The sequence below is a fragment of the Podarcis tiliguerta genome, assembly GCF_965153285.1.
Source record: "Podarcis tiliguerta genome assembly, chromosome: W".
In the NCBI taxonomy this organism is placed as follows: Eukaryota; Metazoa; Chordata; class Lepidosauria; order Squamata; family Lacertidae; genus Podarcis; species Podarcis tiliguerta.
This window is the reverse complement of record NC_139552.1, coordinates 18,012,857-18,025,556: the sequence shown is the minus strand read 5'-3', so window position 1 is coordinate 18,025,556 and position 12,700 is coordinate 18,012,857. Positions and strand designations below refer to the sequence as shown.

Genomic DNA, 12,700 nt, shown 5'->3' with positions numbered 1-12,700 from the left:
ATTGTTAAGTGACTTCCTCAAATCCCCCTGGTTGAATTTCATTGTATTTCATTTTAACAGTTTTCCAAAATCAATCTTCTTAAAAAAAATAAAAAATTAACTTGATCACTTCACATCTTTCATTCTTTCTAATCTATCATGAAACATCTTAATTCCTATCCTTACATATTTAAATCCTAAGCCTATCTCATATTTGCAAGCTTTTCCAGTTAGGTTATCTTGACATATTCAGCTAAATAATCTTTGAATTTTGTCCATTCTTCCTGGTACTCCTCCTCCTTCTGGTTGCGGACTCTTCCCGTCAGGTGGGCTAGCTCCGGGATTCTGGAGAATCTATGTGACTAGATGCTTGTAATGTATGCCAGGCAATCTGGCACAAGTGGGTAGGGTTGCCATCCGCCGGGATTTGGCCTTTGGAAACAAGTGTCCATGCGGAAATCGCTTGAATGTCCAGGAAAATCCAAAGGTATAGCAATTCTACACGTGGGGAGTAGGGATGCAAGCACAAATCAGAATAAAGCAAAGGCTGGGAAAGTTCAAACAGAAACCCACACACACACATACACACTATTCCTCAAGATTTGTGTTTAAGACACAGGATCATAGAATTGTGGAGTTGGAAGGGACACCGAGGACCATCTAGTTCCGTTATTCCCAATCAGGGGTCCGTGGCCCCATCCCTTGCCTCCCTCCAACTAATTTTCTCTCATTTTGGCATGGCAATAGCATACATTTTATGGGCGGTCTTGTTTTTAGTATACCGAAAATCCTTTGCTTATTACCCCACATTTTGAACCCGCAGCCCTGAGATTAAGGGTGTCACGCTCTACCAACTGAGCCACCCCACTGTAATTATCCCACACCTCCCCTCTTGACGAAGCTGCCTGCAAAGCTGATCTGCCGAGGAAATGTCCTTCTGCAGGCATGGTTTCAATCCAAACAGCAAATACTAGTGGTCAACTCCAAAAGTGCGGTCAACAAACCCTGCTTGCCAAAGAACAATTGAACGCACCCTTGAAGCTCCTTTGCAGCCATGTCTTTACCTTGACACCACGTATGATGCTAGATGTGGGGCCTGCGGGCCTGTCAAGATTCCCCACCTCTGCTCTATCTAGCCAGGCTGATGTTTTCAAATGGGGGTTAAAGCTGTGAAGCTGTTTGGATGCATGACTGGACTTGACTGTGGGCATTTCATTGTGCTGTGTCCCAGAGCCTTAAGGATGGGGTGTCCTAGGAACCTAAGCCACCAGGTATATAAAAGTGAGGTCCACTCCAGCCAAGAGCGAAAGAAAACCACCAAGCAGCCCTGCTCCCCAACAATGTCCCCCAAAGAGGATACGGATCGCCTCGGGAATGCTGGTGTCCAGGACTCAATTCTCTCCTGCAGCTTGTCCTGCGTCCCCGGGGTCTGGAAGAGGTCCTCCTGAAGCAGAGTATCACCCATGCGTTCGGAAGGGATGAGGTACATCCTGGATAGCATGAAGAACAATCCAGCCCTGGGGTGCATAATGTGAGGTCGAGGAATGCCACAATGGAGAGAAGCCCATCACCTAGAGAGCTGGCACAAGGGCTGAGAACTGTATCCCGTCTGCTTTCCACAGTAGCATTTCTACTACCCTTCTCATGATTTGGGGCAATGGGAGAGTGAAATCATTCCTCGCTTCTTCTAGTGGCCAGTCTCAGAGAGCCGCTTTGCTAGGGATAGACAGACAATGGTTGGGAACACTTGGGTTCTTCTGAGCCGCTCTAAGGAAGACCGTATGCTGGATGTCCCACCCACTGCCGCTCCACCAAGGTGCCACTATACTCACAGCAGGAGTTTGTAAGAGCGAGTCGGTAGCTAAGATATGAATCAATTGGGACGTTTGGAACCTGCACACCCCAAAATTGTTACTGGATTCCAGCCCACACCCATCCTTTCAATGGTAGAGTCCCCCTCAGCTCACCTGGTGGCAGGCATTCTTGAAGAGGTGGTCCACCAAAAGCCAGATCTCCTTGGCCGCTCAGTGGAGTCATCACCATCCTGGGGTACGATATCCAGAAACTGCTTCTCCTGGAGGTCCAATGACAAGCGGGACTGGCATGAGAGCCTGACAGAATGTGTGCCTGTATGCATTCTTTCCTTGCTCCAGCTGGGTGGACAAGTCTTGCCCTCTGTTTTTTTGTTTTTTTTTAATAAAAAATTTATTAGGTATTTTATACTTATATCAAGAAAGACAATAAAGAATAAAAAAAGAAAAAGAAAAAAGCAATACACAAATTCAACAAACAATACATCCACAATAGAAACTGAGATAAAAACAATATAACAATACAACATAAAAAAGAAGAAAAACAAAAGTAAAAACACACATCCAGATTTTATATCCACATCTTTCATTAGCTTATTTCCTCGACTTCCTCACACCTCCCTTTTTTGTATTCTAGTTCAAGTTATCTACTTCAACAAATCATTTCCCTCTTCTTCAATTTAATCTTTAATTTATCATAATACAATTTAATTTTCAATTTCCCAATTTAACACATTAACACTTACTATTCATATCATTCTTAATAATCCTTCTGCTAAAACCATATAACTTTATTCCAATATACTTCTAGCATTCATTAATTTTACAATATTTTTGTAAATATACTTTAAATTTTTTCCAATCTTCTTCCATCGACTCTTCTCCCTGGTCTCGGATTCTGCCGGTCATTTCCGCCATTTCCATATAGTCCATCAGTTTCATCTGCCATTCTTCCCGAGTGGGTAGTTCTTGTGTCTTCCAGTACTTTGCGATGAGTATTCTTGCTGCTGTTGTGGCGTACATAAAAAAGTTACATCTTTCTTTGACACCAATTGGCCGACCATGCCCAGGAGAAAGGCCTCTGGTTTCTTCAGAAAGGTATATTTAAATACCTTTTTCATTTCATTATATATCATCTCCCAGAAGGTCTTAATCCTTGGGCACGTCCACCAAAGGTGAAAGAAAGTCCCTTCCACTTCTTTACATTTCCAGCATTTATTGTCAGACAAATGGTAGATTTTTGCAAGCTTGACTGGTGTTAGGTACCACCTATACATCATTTTAATTAAATTCTCCTTTAAGGCATTACATGCTGTAAATTTCATACCGGTGTTCCATAACTGTTCCCAGTCAACCATCATAATATTATGTCCGACATCCTGTGCCCATTTAATCATAACAGATTTCACCATTTTATCTTGGGTATTCCATTTCAGCAGCAAGTTATACATTCTTGACAAATTTTTAACTTTGGGTTCTAACAGTTCTGTTTCCAACTTTGATTTTTCCACCTGGAAGCCTAATTTCTCACTCTATTCTTTAATTTTTCAAAGCTCTGCAGTTTTAGCCTGTCTCCCTCTTGCTCCAAAATTTCACAATATTTCGGCCACTTGGCCTCCATATTGAGTTTTTCAATGCTTTTGCTTCCATTGGTGACAGCCATCTTGGGGTTTTACTTTCTAACAAATCTTTGTACCTTATCCAAACGTTAAACAGTGCTTTGCTAACAATATGGTTCTTGAATGCACTATGAACCTTGGCCTTATCATACCAGAGATAAGCATGCCAACCAAATACATTGTTAAAACCTTCCAAATCCAGAACATCGGTGTTTTCAAGAAGCATCCATTCTTTCAGCCAGCAAAAGGTGGCTGATTCATAATAGAGTTTAAGGTCTGGCAGGGCAAATCCACCTCTTTCTTTAGCATCTGTTAATAACTTAAATTTTATTCGAGGCTTCTTGCCCTGCCAGACAAATTTAGAGATATCTCTCTGCCACTTCTTGAAACAATCCATTTTATCCACAATTTGCAATGTTTGGAATAAGAACAGCATCCTTGGCAATACATTCATCTTTATAACAGCAATTCGGCCTAGCAATGATAGTTTCAAGTTTGACCATATTTCTAGATCTTTTTTCACTTCAGACCAGCATTTTTCACAGTTATCTTTAAATAAGTTAACATTCTTAGAGGTCATGTTAACCCCTAAATATTTCACTTTCTTAACCAGTAATAGTCCTGTCTCCTTCTGGAACTTATCTCTCTCCATTGCAGTTAAGTTTTTTTCCAATACTTTTGTTTTCATTTTATTTAACTTAAAACCTGCTACCTGACCAAAATCTTGGATTAATTTCAGTGCTCTTTTGGTACTAGTCTCAGGCTCCTGTAAAGTTAATACCAAATCGTCAGCAAATGCTTTCAATTTGTACTGTTTAGCCCCCACCTGTATCCCTTCAACCTGCTGCTCCCTTCTTATCATATTCAGCAAAACCTCCAGGACCGATAAAAAGAGCAATGGAGAGATTGGGCACCCTTGTCGCGTTCCTTTCTCAATCTTAAATTCTTCCATCACCACATTGTTCACAATTAATTTGGCCTTCTGTTCTGTATAAATTGCAGCTATACCATTTCCAAATCTTTCACCAACCCCCATCCCCTGTAAATTCTTTTTCATAAAACTCCAAGAAATGTTGTCAAAGGCTTTCTCCGCATCCACAAATATCAGAACTGCTTTAGTATTTATATTCTCCTGTAATTTTTCAATAATGCAAGGAAAATCTTTTTGAAGAAGAGGAAAAATAGCTGTCCTTTACAGTGAGCCAAAATGAAGTGGAAATATAAACCGTGGGTTAACCTGGACTTTTCATTAAGGTACCATAAGCCATAACCTTTGTTGTTGTTGTTGTTCTTTAAAAGTGGTTTTCTTTAGGGAGCCTGTACTGGCAAGTGAAGCCAATGACAAGAACCAGGCAAAGGCACACCTTCAAAGGTTCTAAACATATGAACGTGCAGTGCTGAGGAATGGTTCCCTGATCAGAAACCCTGAATTGTCCACCCCAAGCCCTGCCTTATTTCTATCCCCCAAACATCAAGCGAAGGGGGGGGGTGGCTTAGAGAAACCAAGAGGGGTGAGGTTTAAGCGCACAGTCTTTCCCAAGCCCCGGCAGCCTTTAAAATTTACAGGGGGCTCCCAATTTAAGTGGTACCAATGGAAGGGATGGCAGGGTAAATTAAACCCACGCTAGAAGAGTAATAAATCAATAAACGGCAGGCACAAACACACGCTGCAAGCACACACACACACACACACACACACACAACTTAAAATTAGAGAGGAACAGGAAAAGGAACCCTGAGGATCATCTAGTCCAACCCAGGCAATGCAGAAATATTCAGCTGTCCCATACAGGGATCAAACTTGCAACCTTGGCATTATCAGCACCATGCAGTCACCCAGACCAGCCACGCAATTGGACAGGCAAGGGCAATAGAGGGGGGGAAACGTACAAGCACCCTGGCCAAAAATTAAAATAAAACGCACAGCTACCAAGCAGAGGCAGGGAAGACAAGCGAGGAGACAAGGGAGAAAGAAAGACGGAGCCACACTCACACTCAGACCTCACCGGGGGCATGTGCTGGGCAAGGGAACAAGCTGCAGCTTAAGAAAGGTAATTCGCACTTAGACCGCACAAACAAATCAAGCACCAGGAGTGGGGGGAAATGGAAGGTTAAATGTAGGTTTTTACATGGAAAAAAGAGGACACAGCAAGGCAAACCTGGATGCCTGGATTTTTAAAAGCAGTAAAGCAATGAGCGCACGCAAGCCTCCTAAAGTTAAAAGGCAAGCCAGGAACCAGGCAGCCTCCACACACACAGACCCCCCAACTCCAAACCTCGTGGCTCTTCCCTGTGATGACTGTGATGACTCCTAGCTGATGACTCTCAGCGGGACGAAGAGAAATGAGGCCGGGGAGAGGGCTGGCGCGGTAACTTGAAGTTACCTGGGCACGCCCCCTGCCGGCTCCCGATTGGGTGCCGGCCAGTGGGCGGGGCGCCAGCCAGGTAAACTGGGAAAGCAGGGGGCGGCTGCCCCCTGCCGGGGGGCGGTGCTCGGGCTCCCGCCCACAACCACTCCCCTCCCTTCCAGGGAGGAGAGTCTTTGTCCTTCAAATGTCTGCCTGGGAGAAAGCCCACTTGATCATTATGAATTACTTCTGCTAGTACCTTTTTTAGTCTTTTAGCCAATATATCTGCAAAAATTTTGTAATCCACATTAAGCAGTGAAATGGGGCGGTAGTTCTTAAGTTGTGTCTTTTCAGTCTCTGTTTTTGGTATAAGTGTGATATAGGCCTCTTTCCATGACTCTGGTGCCTTTTTCCCCTCCAATATTTCATTACAGACTTCTTTTAAAGGTTGTATTAACCATTCTTTCAAAGTTCTGTAATATCTTGAAGTCAGTCCATCTGGTCCTGGAGATTTGCCCAACTGCATGTTCTGTATGGCCCCTTCTACTTCCTGCTCTGTAATTTTATGATTCAACATTACCTTGTTTTCCTGAGAGATTTTTTGTAGTCCATTTACTTCCAAAAATCTATCAATGTCCATTCCTTTCTGTTTCTCCTGTGTATACAATTGCTTGAAATACTTCTGGAAGCATCTTCTGATTTCCACCGGATTCTGTATATTCTTTCCATCCACTTCCAAATTCGTGACTGTGTTTAATTTCTGTCTTTTTTTCAATTGCCATGCCAAGAGTTTCCCACACTTATTTGCCGATTCAAATGTCTTGTGTCTCATCTGTCTAATCTTCCACTCTATTTCCTCGTTCATCAATTTCATATATTGTACTTGTTATAACTTTATCTCTTTCAGAATCTCTTGCGACTTTGGTTTCACTCTCAATTTTTTCTCTCCTTCCTTTATTTTTTCCAGGATTTTATCTTTTTTCTCATTTTGTGTTCTTTTCTTAATTGCATTCTGTTGTATCAAAAAACCTCTCATAACCGCCTTGCTTGCATCCCAAATAACTCTTTTTTCCACTGTAGTGTTCATATTTATCTCAAAGTAGTCTCTCAGAGTTTTTTGGGCCTTCTTGGTGAATTCCTCACTTCGAAACAGGGCATCATTCATTCTCCATCTGAAGGAACCAGTTGGCGTCAGTTTCATTTCCATCTTAACCGCATTGTGATCAGAACAGGTTTTGGGGCTGATTTCTACCTTGTTTGTCTTAGGTACCAGACTTCTGGTTACCCAGATTAGGTCAATTCTTGTCCATGTCATCTTAGCCTCAGAGAAGAAAGTTCCCTCTCTTCCTAAAGGATTCTTAGTTCTCCAAATGTCCACTAAATCCATATTCTCAGTCATGTCAAAAAAGGTTTTTGGTAGTCTGCCATCATTAGTAACTACCTGTCTCTGTGCCTTGTCCATATTTGTAGACACTACTCCGTTCATATCTCCCATCAAAATCATATTATATTCCATATAGTCCATAAGAGTCTCATGTAACTTCTTAAAAAATTCCGATTTTCCTTCATTTGGCGCATAAATACCTATTATCAAAAATTTCTCTCCTTGTGAGTTTATTTCAATTGCAACAATTCTTCCTTGTTCATCTTTAAACATAAATTTTGGTGATAGGCTCTCTTTTGCATATAGGACTACTACTCTTTTCTTAACTTTATCTGATGAGATAAATTCTTGGCCCAATCTTTTGTTAATTAATAACTTCCTGTGTAGCCTTGTCACATGTGTTTCTTGTAAACAAATCAGGTCCAAATGTTCCTTTTTAAGTAAATGAAAGATCTTTTTCCTTTTCTCAGGAGAGTTAGCGCCATTAATGTTCCAACTCAATATTTGTAGTGCCATTATGTAGTTGTTTTCTCCTTGCCTCCAACTACCCCAAGTGCTTGCTCTTCTTCCGTCGGTGTTGTGTTCGTCGGGCCTACTTTTTCAAGTTCTTTCTGCAGATCTTCCTCGTGTTTATTCAAAAATTTATCTCTGTCTTCTTCTGATCTTATTTTTATCTTCCTTCCTTTAAAGGTAAAGGAGACACCTTGGGGGAATTCCCACCTAAAAAAGATTTGATTCCTTCTCAACAAGGCAGCCAATCCAACGTAGTTGGACCTAAGGTCCAGAAGATGTTTCGGAATGTCTTTAAAAATTTCCACTCTTGATTGCTCTATCACCAAGGATTTCTTGTAGTGCTGACTCAAAATTATGTCTCTTTCCTCTTTGGTTCTTAGGGTAATCAGACAATCTCTTACTTTGTTCTTCTCTTTCCTCCCTCCTCTTCCAATCCTGAAGGCTCTCACGATTCTGAAATCCTCTTGTTTCAGTTCCCAAAATTCTACAAATTGTTGCATGAGAAAGTCTGCCAAGTTGTCTTTCTCGACCTCGGGTATCGCTCTGATCCTTAAATTAACCTGTTTGTCCTTGAGCTCTAACATGGAAAATTTTAATTTATGATCCTCCAGTTGTCTCGCCAGGTCTGGGACACTTTCTGCCTCCAATTGGTCTAGTTTAGCTTCCACAACTGCAACTTTTTCCCTTGCCTCTTCTGCCGTTTGCCGTGTCAAATTAGATTCTTTAATCAGCTGTACAATAGATTCTGCGTTACTATTGGCTTTCTGTTCCAAACTAATCAATCTTTCTGTATTCTCATCAATTTTCTTAATTGTGTTGTCCACCTTTTGATTGGTAGCATCAGCTTTCTTGCTAAGTTGTTCCAAAGAGTCATTAATTTTTTTTAAGCATTAGCCACACCTTCATCTGAAGCCATTTCTTTTACTTTGGGTTGAGGCAAGGCAGATGGAGTTGTTGATCCAGATACTGAAGCTCTTCGCAGCAGTTTCCCAGACCTTGTCGTTGATGTGCTTATTTTCCCTTTCCCATCTGCCATAACAATTCCCCAGCTCAAGGTTAGATCTCACAGTCCCGAAGTCATAACATAGAATGGGGAATTTCCACTTTAGACACTTGTCAGTTGTAGCAATTTCAAAAGTTTCCTCTAGAGGGACAGAGTTGCTGGCTGAATTTAACTTGGTCTTTTCCCCCCTTTATATCACTTAACTGCAACAATGAAATTAATTTGTAACTGTTCCTAGTCTCTTTAGCCCTTTTGTAGCAAAGGCAGACAGTCCAAAACAATGTTGCGTCTTTTAAGTAACTGTCAAAGAACGTTTCCAATACAACCGGTATACATTCCAATGGCAGTCCGATCGCAGGGTCTGGACGATGGGGTTTTAAGACCTTCTCTACCGCTTCTCAGGTCTATTCAGTCTCAAATAAAAGCTCCCCCCTCTTCTCCTGCCTTCAAGGGGGGGGGGGGCGGTTCGTTAATTTCAAAATTAGAACTTAGCCGTTAGTTAAGTATTTTCAGGGGTTTTAGCTCAGTCTCTTTGTTTCCGCTTCTTTACAAAAGGGGGAAGGCGGACTTCCTGTTTCTGACCTCCCCCGATCGTAGCCCGATTCATCAATTTATCCTTTTTTTTAAAGTTCCAAATTCCGCTTTACTCACGGGTTGTTGCTGTCAAATGTTCCAAATTGCCAGGGAAAAGTTGACAGAGGGAAGGAATTTGCTGACAGAATATATGATCTGGAATACAGAGAAGGGAGGTCTGGGGAAGTCTCAGAAAGAAGTTAATGCAAAGAATATAAGGAGACAAAAATTGTTTTTAATACTTTTATTTTTTCCTTTTTATATTTTCTGTTGTTGGGTGTTTGTATGTGGTTGTATTTTCTTTCTTGTTTTTTTTGTTTGTTTGTTGTGTTGTGTTCTATTTTTTGTTCACTTATTGTAAAATCCAATAAAATATCATATGAAAAAGTTGACGCTCTCCGACGAAAGATTAGCGGCTTCACTCCACAGAAGTAGCGATCGATCCTCAGCACCGCGCCACACCCCCCCTCTCCGACAGGGAAATCCCTAAGAAAAAAAGGCGTTTCCCTTGCTTCTGGGGGGAGCGCAATGGTGCCCGCCGGATCCCAAGCTCACAGGCTTCTCCCGCCTGTGATTTTTTAAGGGTCTCTGCCCTCGCCGCGGCAGCCAGACCCGATTTCTGGGGAGTGGACTTCTCCGTGCGGAGAAGTTCCTCCTTTCGTCGATGGCGCCAACCCGGAAGCCAAGTCTTGCCCTCTGAGGCCACAACTAGGTAGGGCTGGGCGATAGCTGGCTTTCAACACGGTGATATATCAATAGCTAAACATTGCAATACACCAATATATCACGATGTCTGAAATAAGATGGAGCTATGTAGAGACATTGGCTGGCTTCATGGTTCCCCCCGCATTGTGATTTTTGCTGCCCCCTGCAGGAGGGCAGGGGAAAGCTGAACCGGCAGAGTCCACAGGGGCTGCAGGAATCTAAAGAAGCATTGTCTGGCTTCACAGTTCCCCCCCACATGGTGTTTTTTGCATAGTACACACACACACATCATGATTCGCAATATATTGCCAGGTCTGAAATTATGAAACCAGTCTCACTATCTAGACTTCAAGCTGATTTGAAAATATATCTATATTGACATATCGCCCGGCCCTGGCCACAGCAAGCATCTCAAGTGGGGAAACAAAAAACAAATTGCTCGCACCCCAAATCCAAGCTCCCCCTCCCCCTCTTAATATGCAGCTCGTAATCCTCCCACTCCGGATGTGCAGTTCACCCCAAAGCTTACTGAATATGCAGCTGTGGACATGAGGTTTGGCTAACATTTTATTTAAATTGCTGGAACCTGCCCCGGTACCTTAGGGTGAAGGGCAGGAAATAAGTAAGAAAAACAGCAACAGAACATGGATGGGCCTTCATAGGTTGATGGGCTGCAGCCCCAGCCAGCATGATGAGATGATGGGGTCACATGTTCACCACCCCTTGTCTAGAGCACGTTGCAGAGGCAGTGGTAGAAACTGAGCAACAGCTGGAGCCCCAGCCCACGACTTTGTCTGGGCAATGCAGCACACAGCAGCGGGTGAACCATGCCTCTTGCCTCCTTCCCATCTTCCTCTCCAGAAATGTTCAGGGTGGTTAGTTCTATCTCCAGCTCCCACATTCCAGAGAAAGAGAAAGAGAGGAGGGGGGAGCAAGAGAGCTTTAGGAGCACAGCAGTGGCAAGCAGCCCATCACTAAAAGGAGTTGGCAAGGATGGAGAATTTGATCCCCTCATCCCCAGGGCAGCTGTTGATTAGGACCCAGTTCATCCCCCCCCCCCCCCCGCCAATACTCCCCGCCTCTGTCTTAAGAGAGAGAGAGAGAGAGAGAGAGAGAGAGAGAGAGAGAGTGAGTATTGGTGTGGGGAATGACACATACTGTATCAGAGTCTTAGTGCAAGAGTAGCTGGTGCATGCTAAAGAACACAGGAGCCTTGCTGGGTTAGATCAGCATTTTGTTCCCACAATGGCCAACCACATGCCCTTGGGAGTCCATAGGGACACGGGGACAAGAGCACTCTGTCCATCATGTTCCCCAGAAACTGGTAATCAAAAGCATGTGGTTTATGATAATAGTGGCAAGAAATAGCCACTGATAAACATATCCTCCATGGTTCTAAATGTCTACAGCTGTCCAAATTGACAGTTACCCCTGTCTCCTTGTGGCTATGATAATACACCCAAGTATATCTGATTTCGAGAGGAGTGACATTTCCCTGAGCCACCCCAAAGCAGCCACTACCGCTTCCCAAATGCCAGTGCTCAGGTGGTAAGACTAAGCCAGAGTGACATAGCCTGTGCAGCAGTTGCTGAGCACAGAGACAAGGAGAAAACTGGCTCTTGGGGCCAGAGGGGGCTGGCGCCTGCATCATGAGACTGGGCTTTCTGCCTCCCGTGCTGCCAATCGCAAGCGGACCCAGAGTCAAGCAGCGCAAAATCAGTTACAAGCAGTGCTGGCAAATTCTGGTTTCGTCTCCGTTCTGCTCTGCCGAGTTCTACAAGGGCCACGTTGGGACTAGGGAAGAGACCAAAGCAGAGAGCTAGAGCCACCACCTGGACTGGATTTGAGTCAGAAGGCAGGCAGGTGCGGGTTGCCCGAGAGGAAAGTCAGGTTGGTGGGGTAGTGCCTGGTTTGCCCTAAGGGACCAGCTGCCACTGCATGGAGCAGCTGCTGATCGTTAACAAGGGCAACTCCATTTACGTGCCTTCGAGGCACATGCACACTGCCGCAAAGCTGGAAGGGGCAGTTGAAGGGGCAAAAATGTCCCCCCCAAGAGCACAAAAGCGGCAAAGTGGCATGGAAACAGCATCTCAACTCCCTCCCAGGAGCTTTGGCACCGACCTCTCAGGCCTGTGGAGAGTTGAAGCAAGGAGTTTTGCAGGGAGGCTGGCAAGTGCTGCTGGTTTTCAGAAGGCCTTTCAAAAGGGCTTCCGGAAGTTTAGAGGGTGTTTGCAAGCTTTTCCAATGCTGTCCCCAATATACGCAATTTCCTTTAAATGCACGGTACCTCGGAACGCAACCCCCGTGTAAACGGGGCGTTGCCTGTACCTGATTTGAGCCCGCTACAAGAACATCTAGAGGATAGCAAACCAACTGTTACCTTTTCTAGGAAGCTGTCTTCTCCCTGAGATCAGAGGAGGAAGGCAAGAGCAAAAGACAACCAAGGGTGTTAATGGCACAGGCCCTGAGAAGAGAAAGAAGCAGCCCGTTGGCTGAACAGTATCTGGGCAGATGGCAGGGAAATGCACACGGTTCAGTGGCCCTGGGAAAGGGCAGGTGGGAGGACCAAAACCTGGGATGACTCAGTCAAGGCAAACAAAGGGCATGAACAGCACACAGGAAGCGGATGCACAGCTACAGAAGCTGAAGCTGAATGCAGCGGAGGACCCCCAGCCCCCACATTGCTGAGTGGAAGAGCAGCTGTTTTTCAAGCAGGCAAGCAGAGTGGGAAGGGTAGACATCCAGCACATGAACCTGCCAGGTAA

General features: G+C 44.0%; 1 protein-coding gene across 1 annotated transcript in view; it reads right to left on the bottom strand.

Annotated features, from left to right (window-relative positions):
* The window catches only part of LOC310668798 (inositol polyphosphate 5-phosphatase OCRL-like), a gene marked incomplete at its 3' end in the record, with an annotated part of 733,402 nt that overhangs the window by 202,690 nt on the left and 518,012 nt on the right, over positions 1 to 12,700 (bottom strand). The window contains 3 exon segments of the mRNA XM_083422126.1: positions 1,947 to 1,996; positions 1,999 to 2,053; positions 12,316 to 12,339. Coding sequence (XP_083278252.1) covers positions 1,947 to 1,996; positions 1,999 to 2,053; positions 12,316 to 12,339 — 129 coding nt within the window.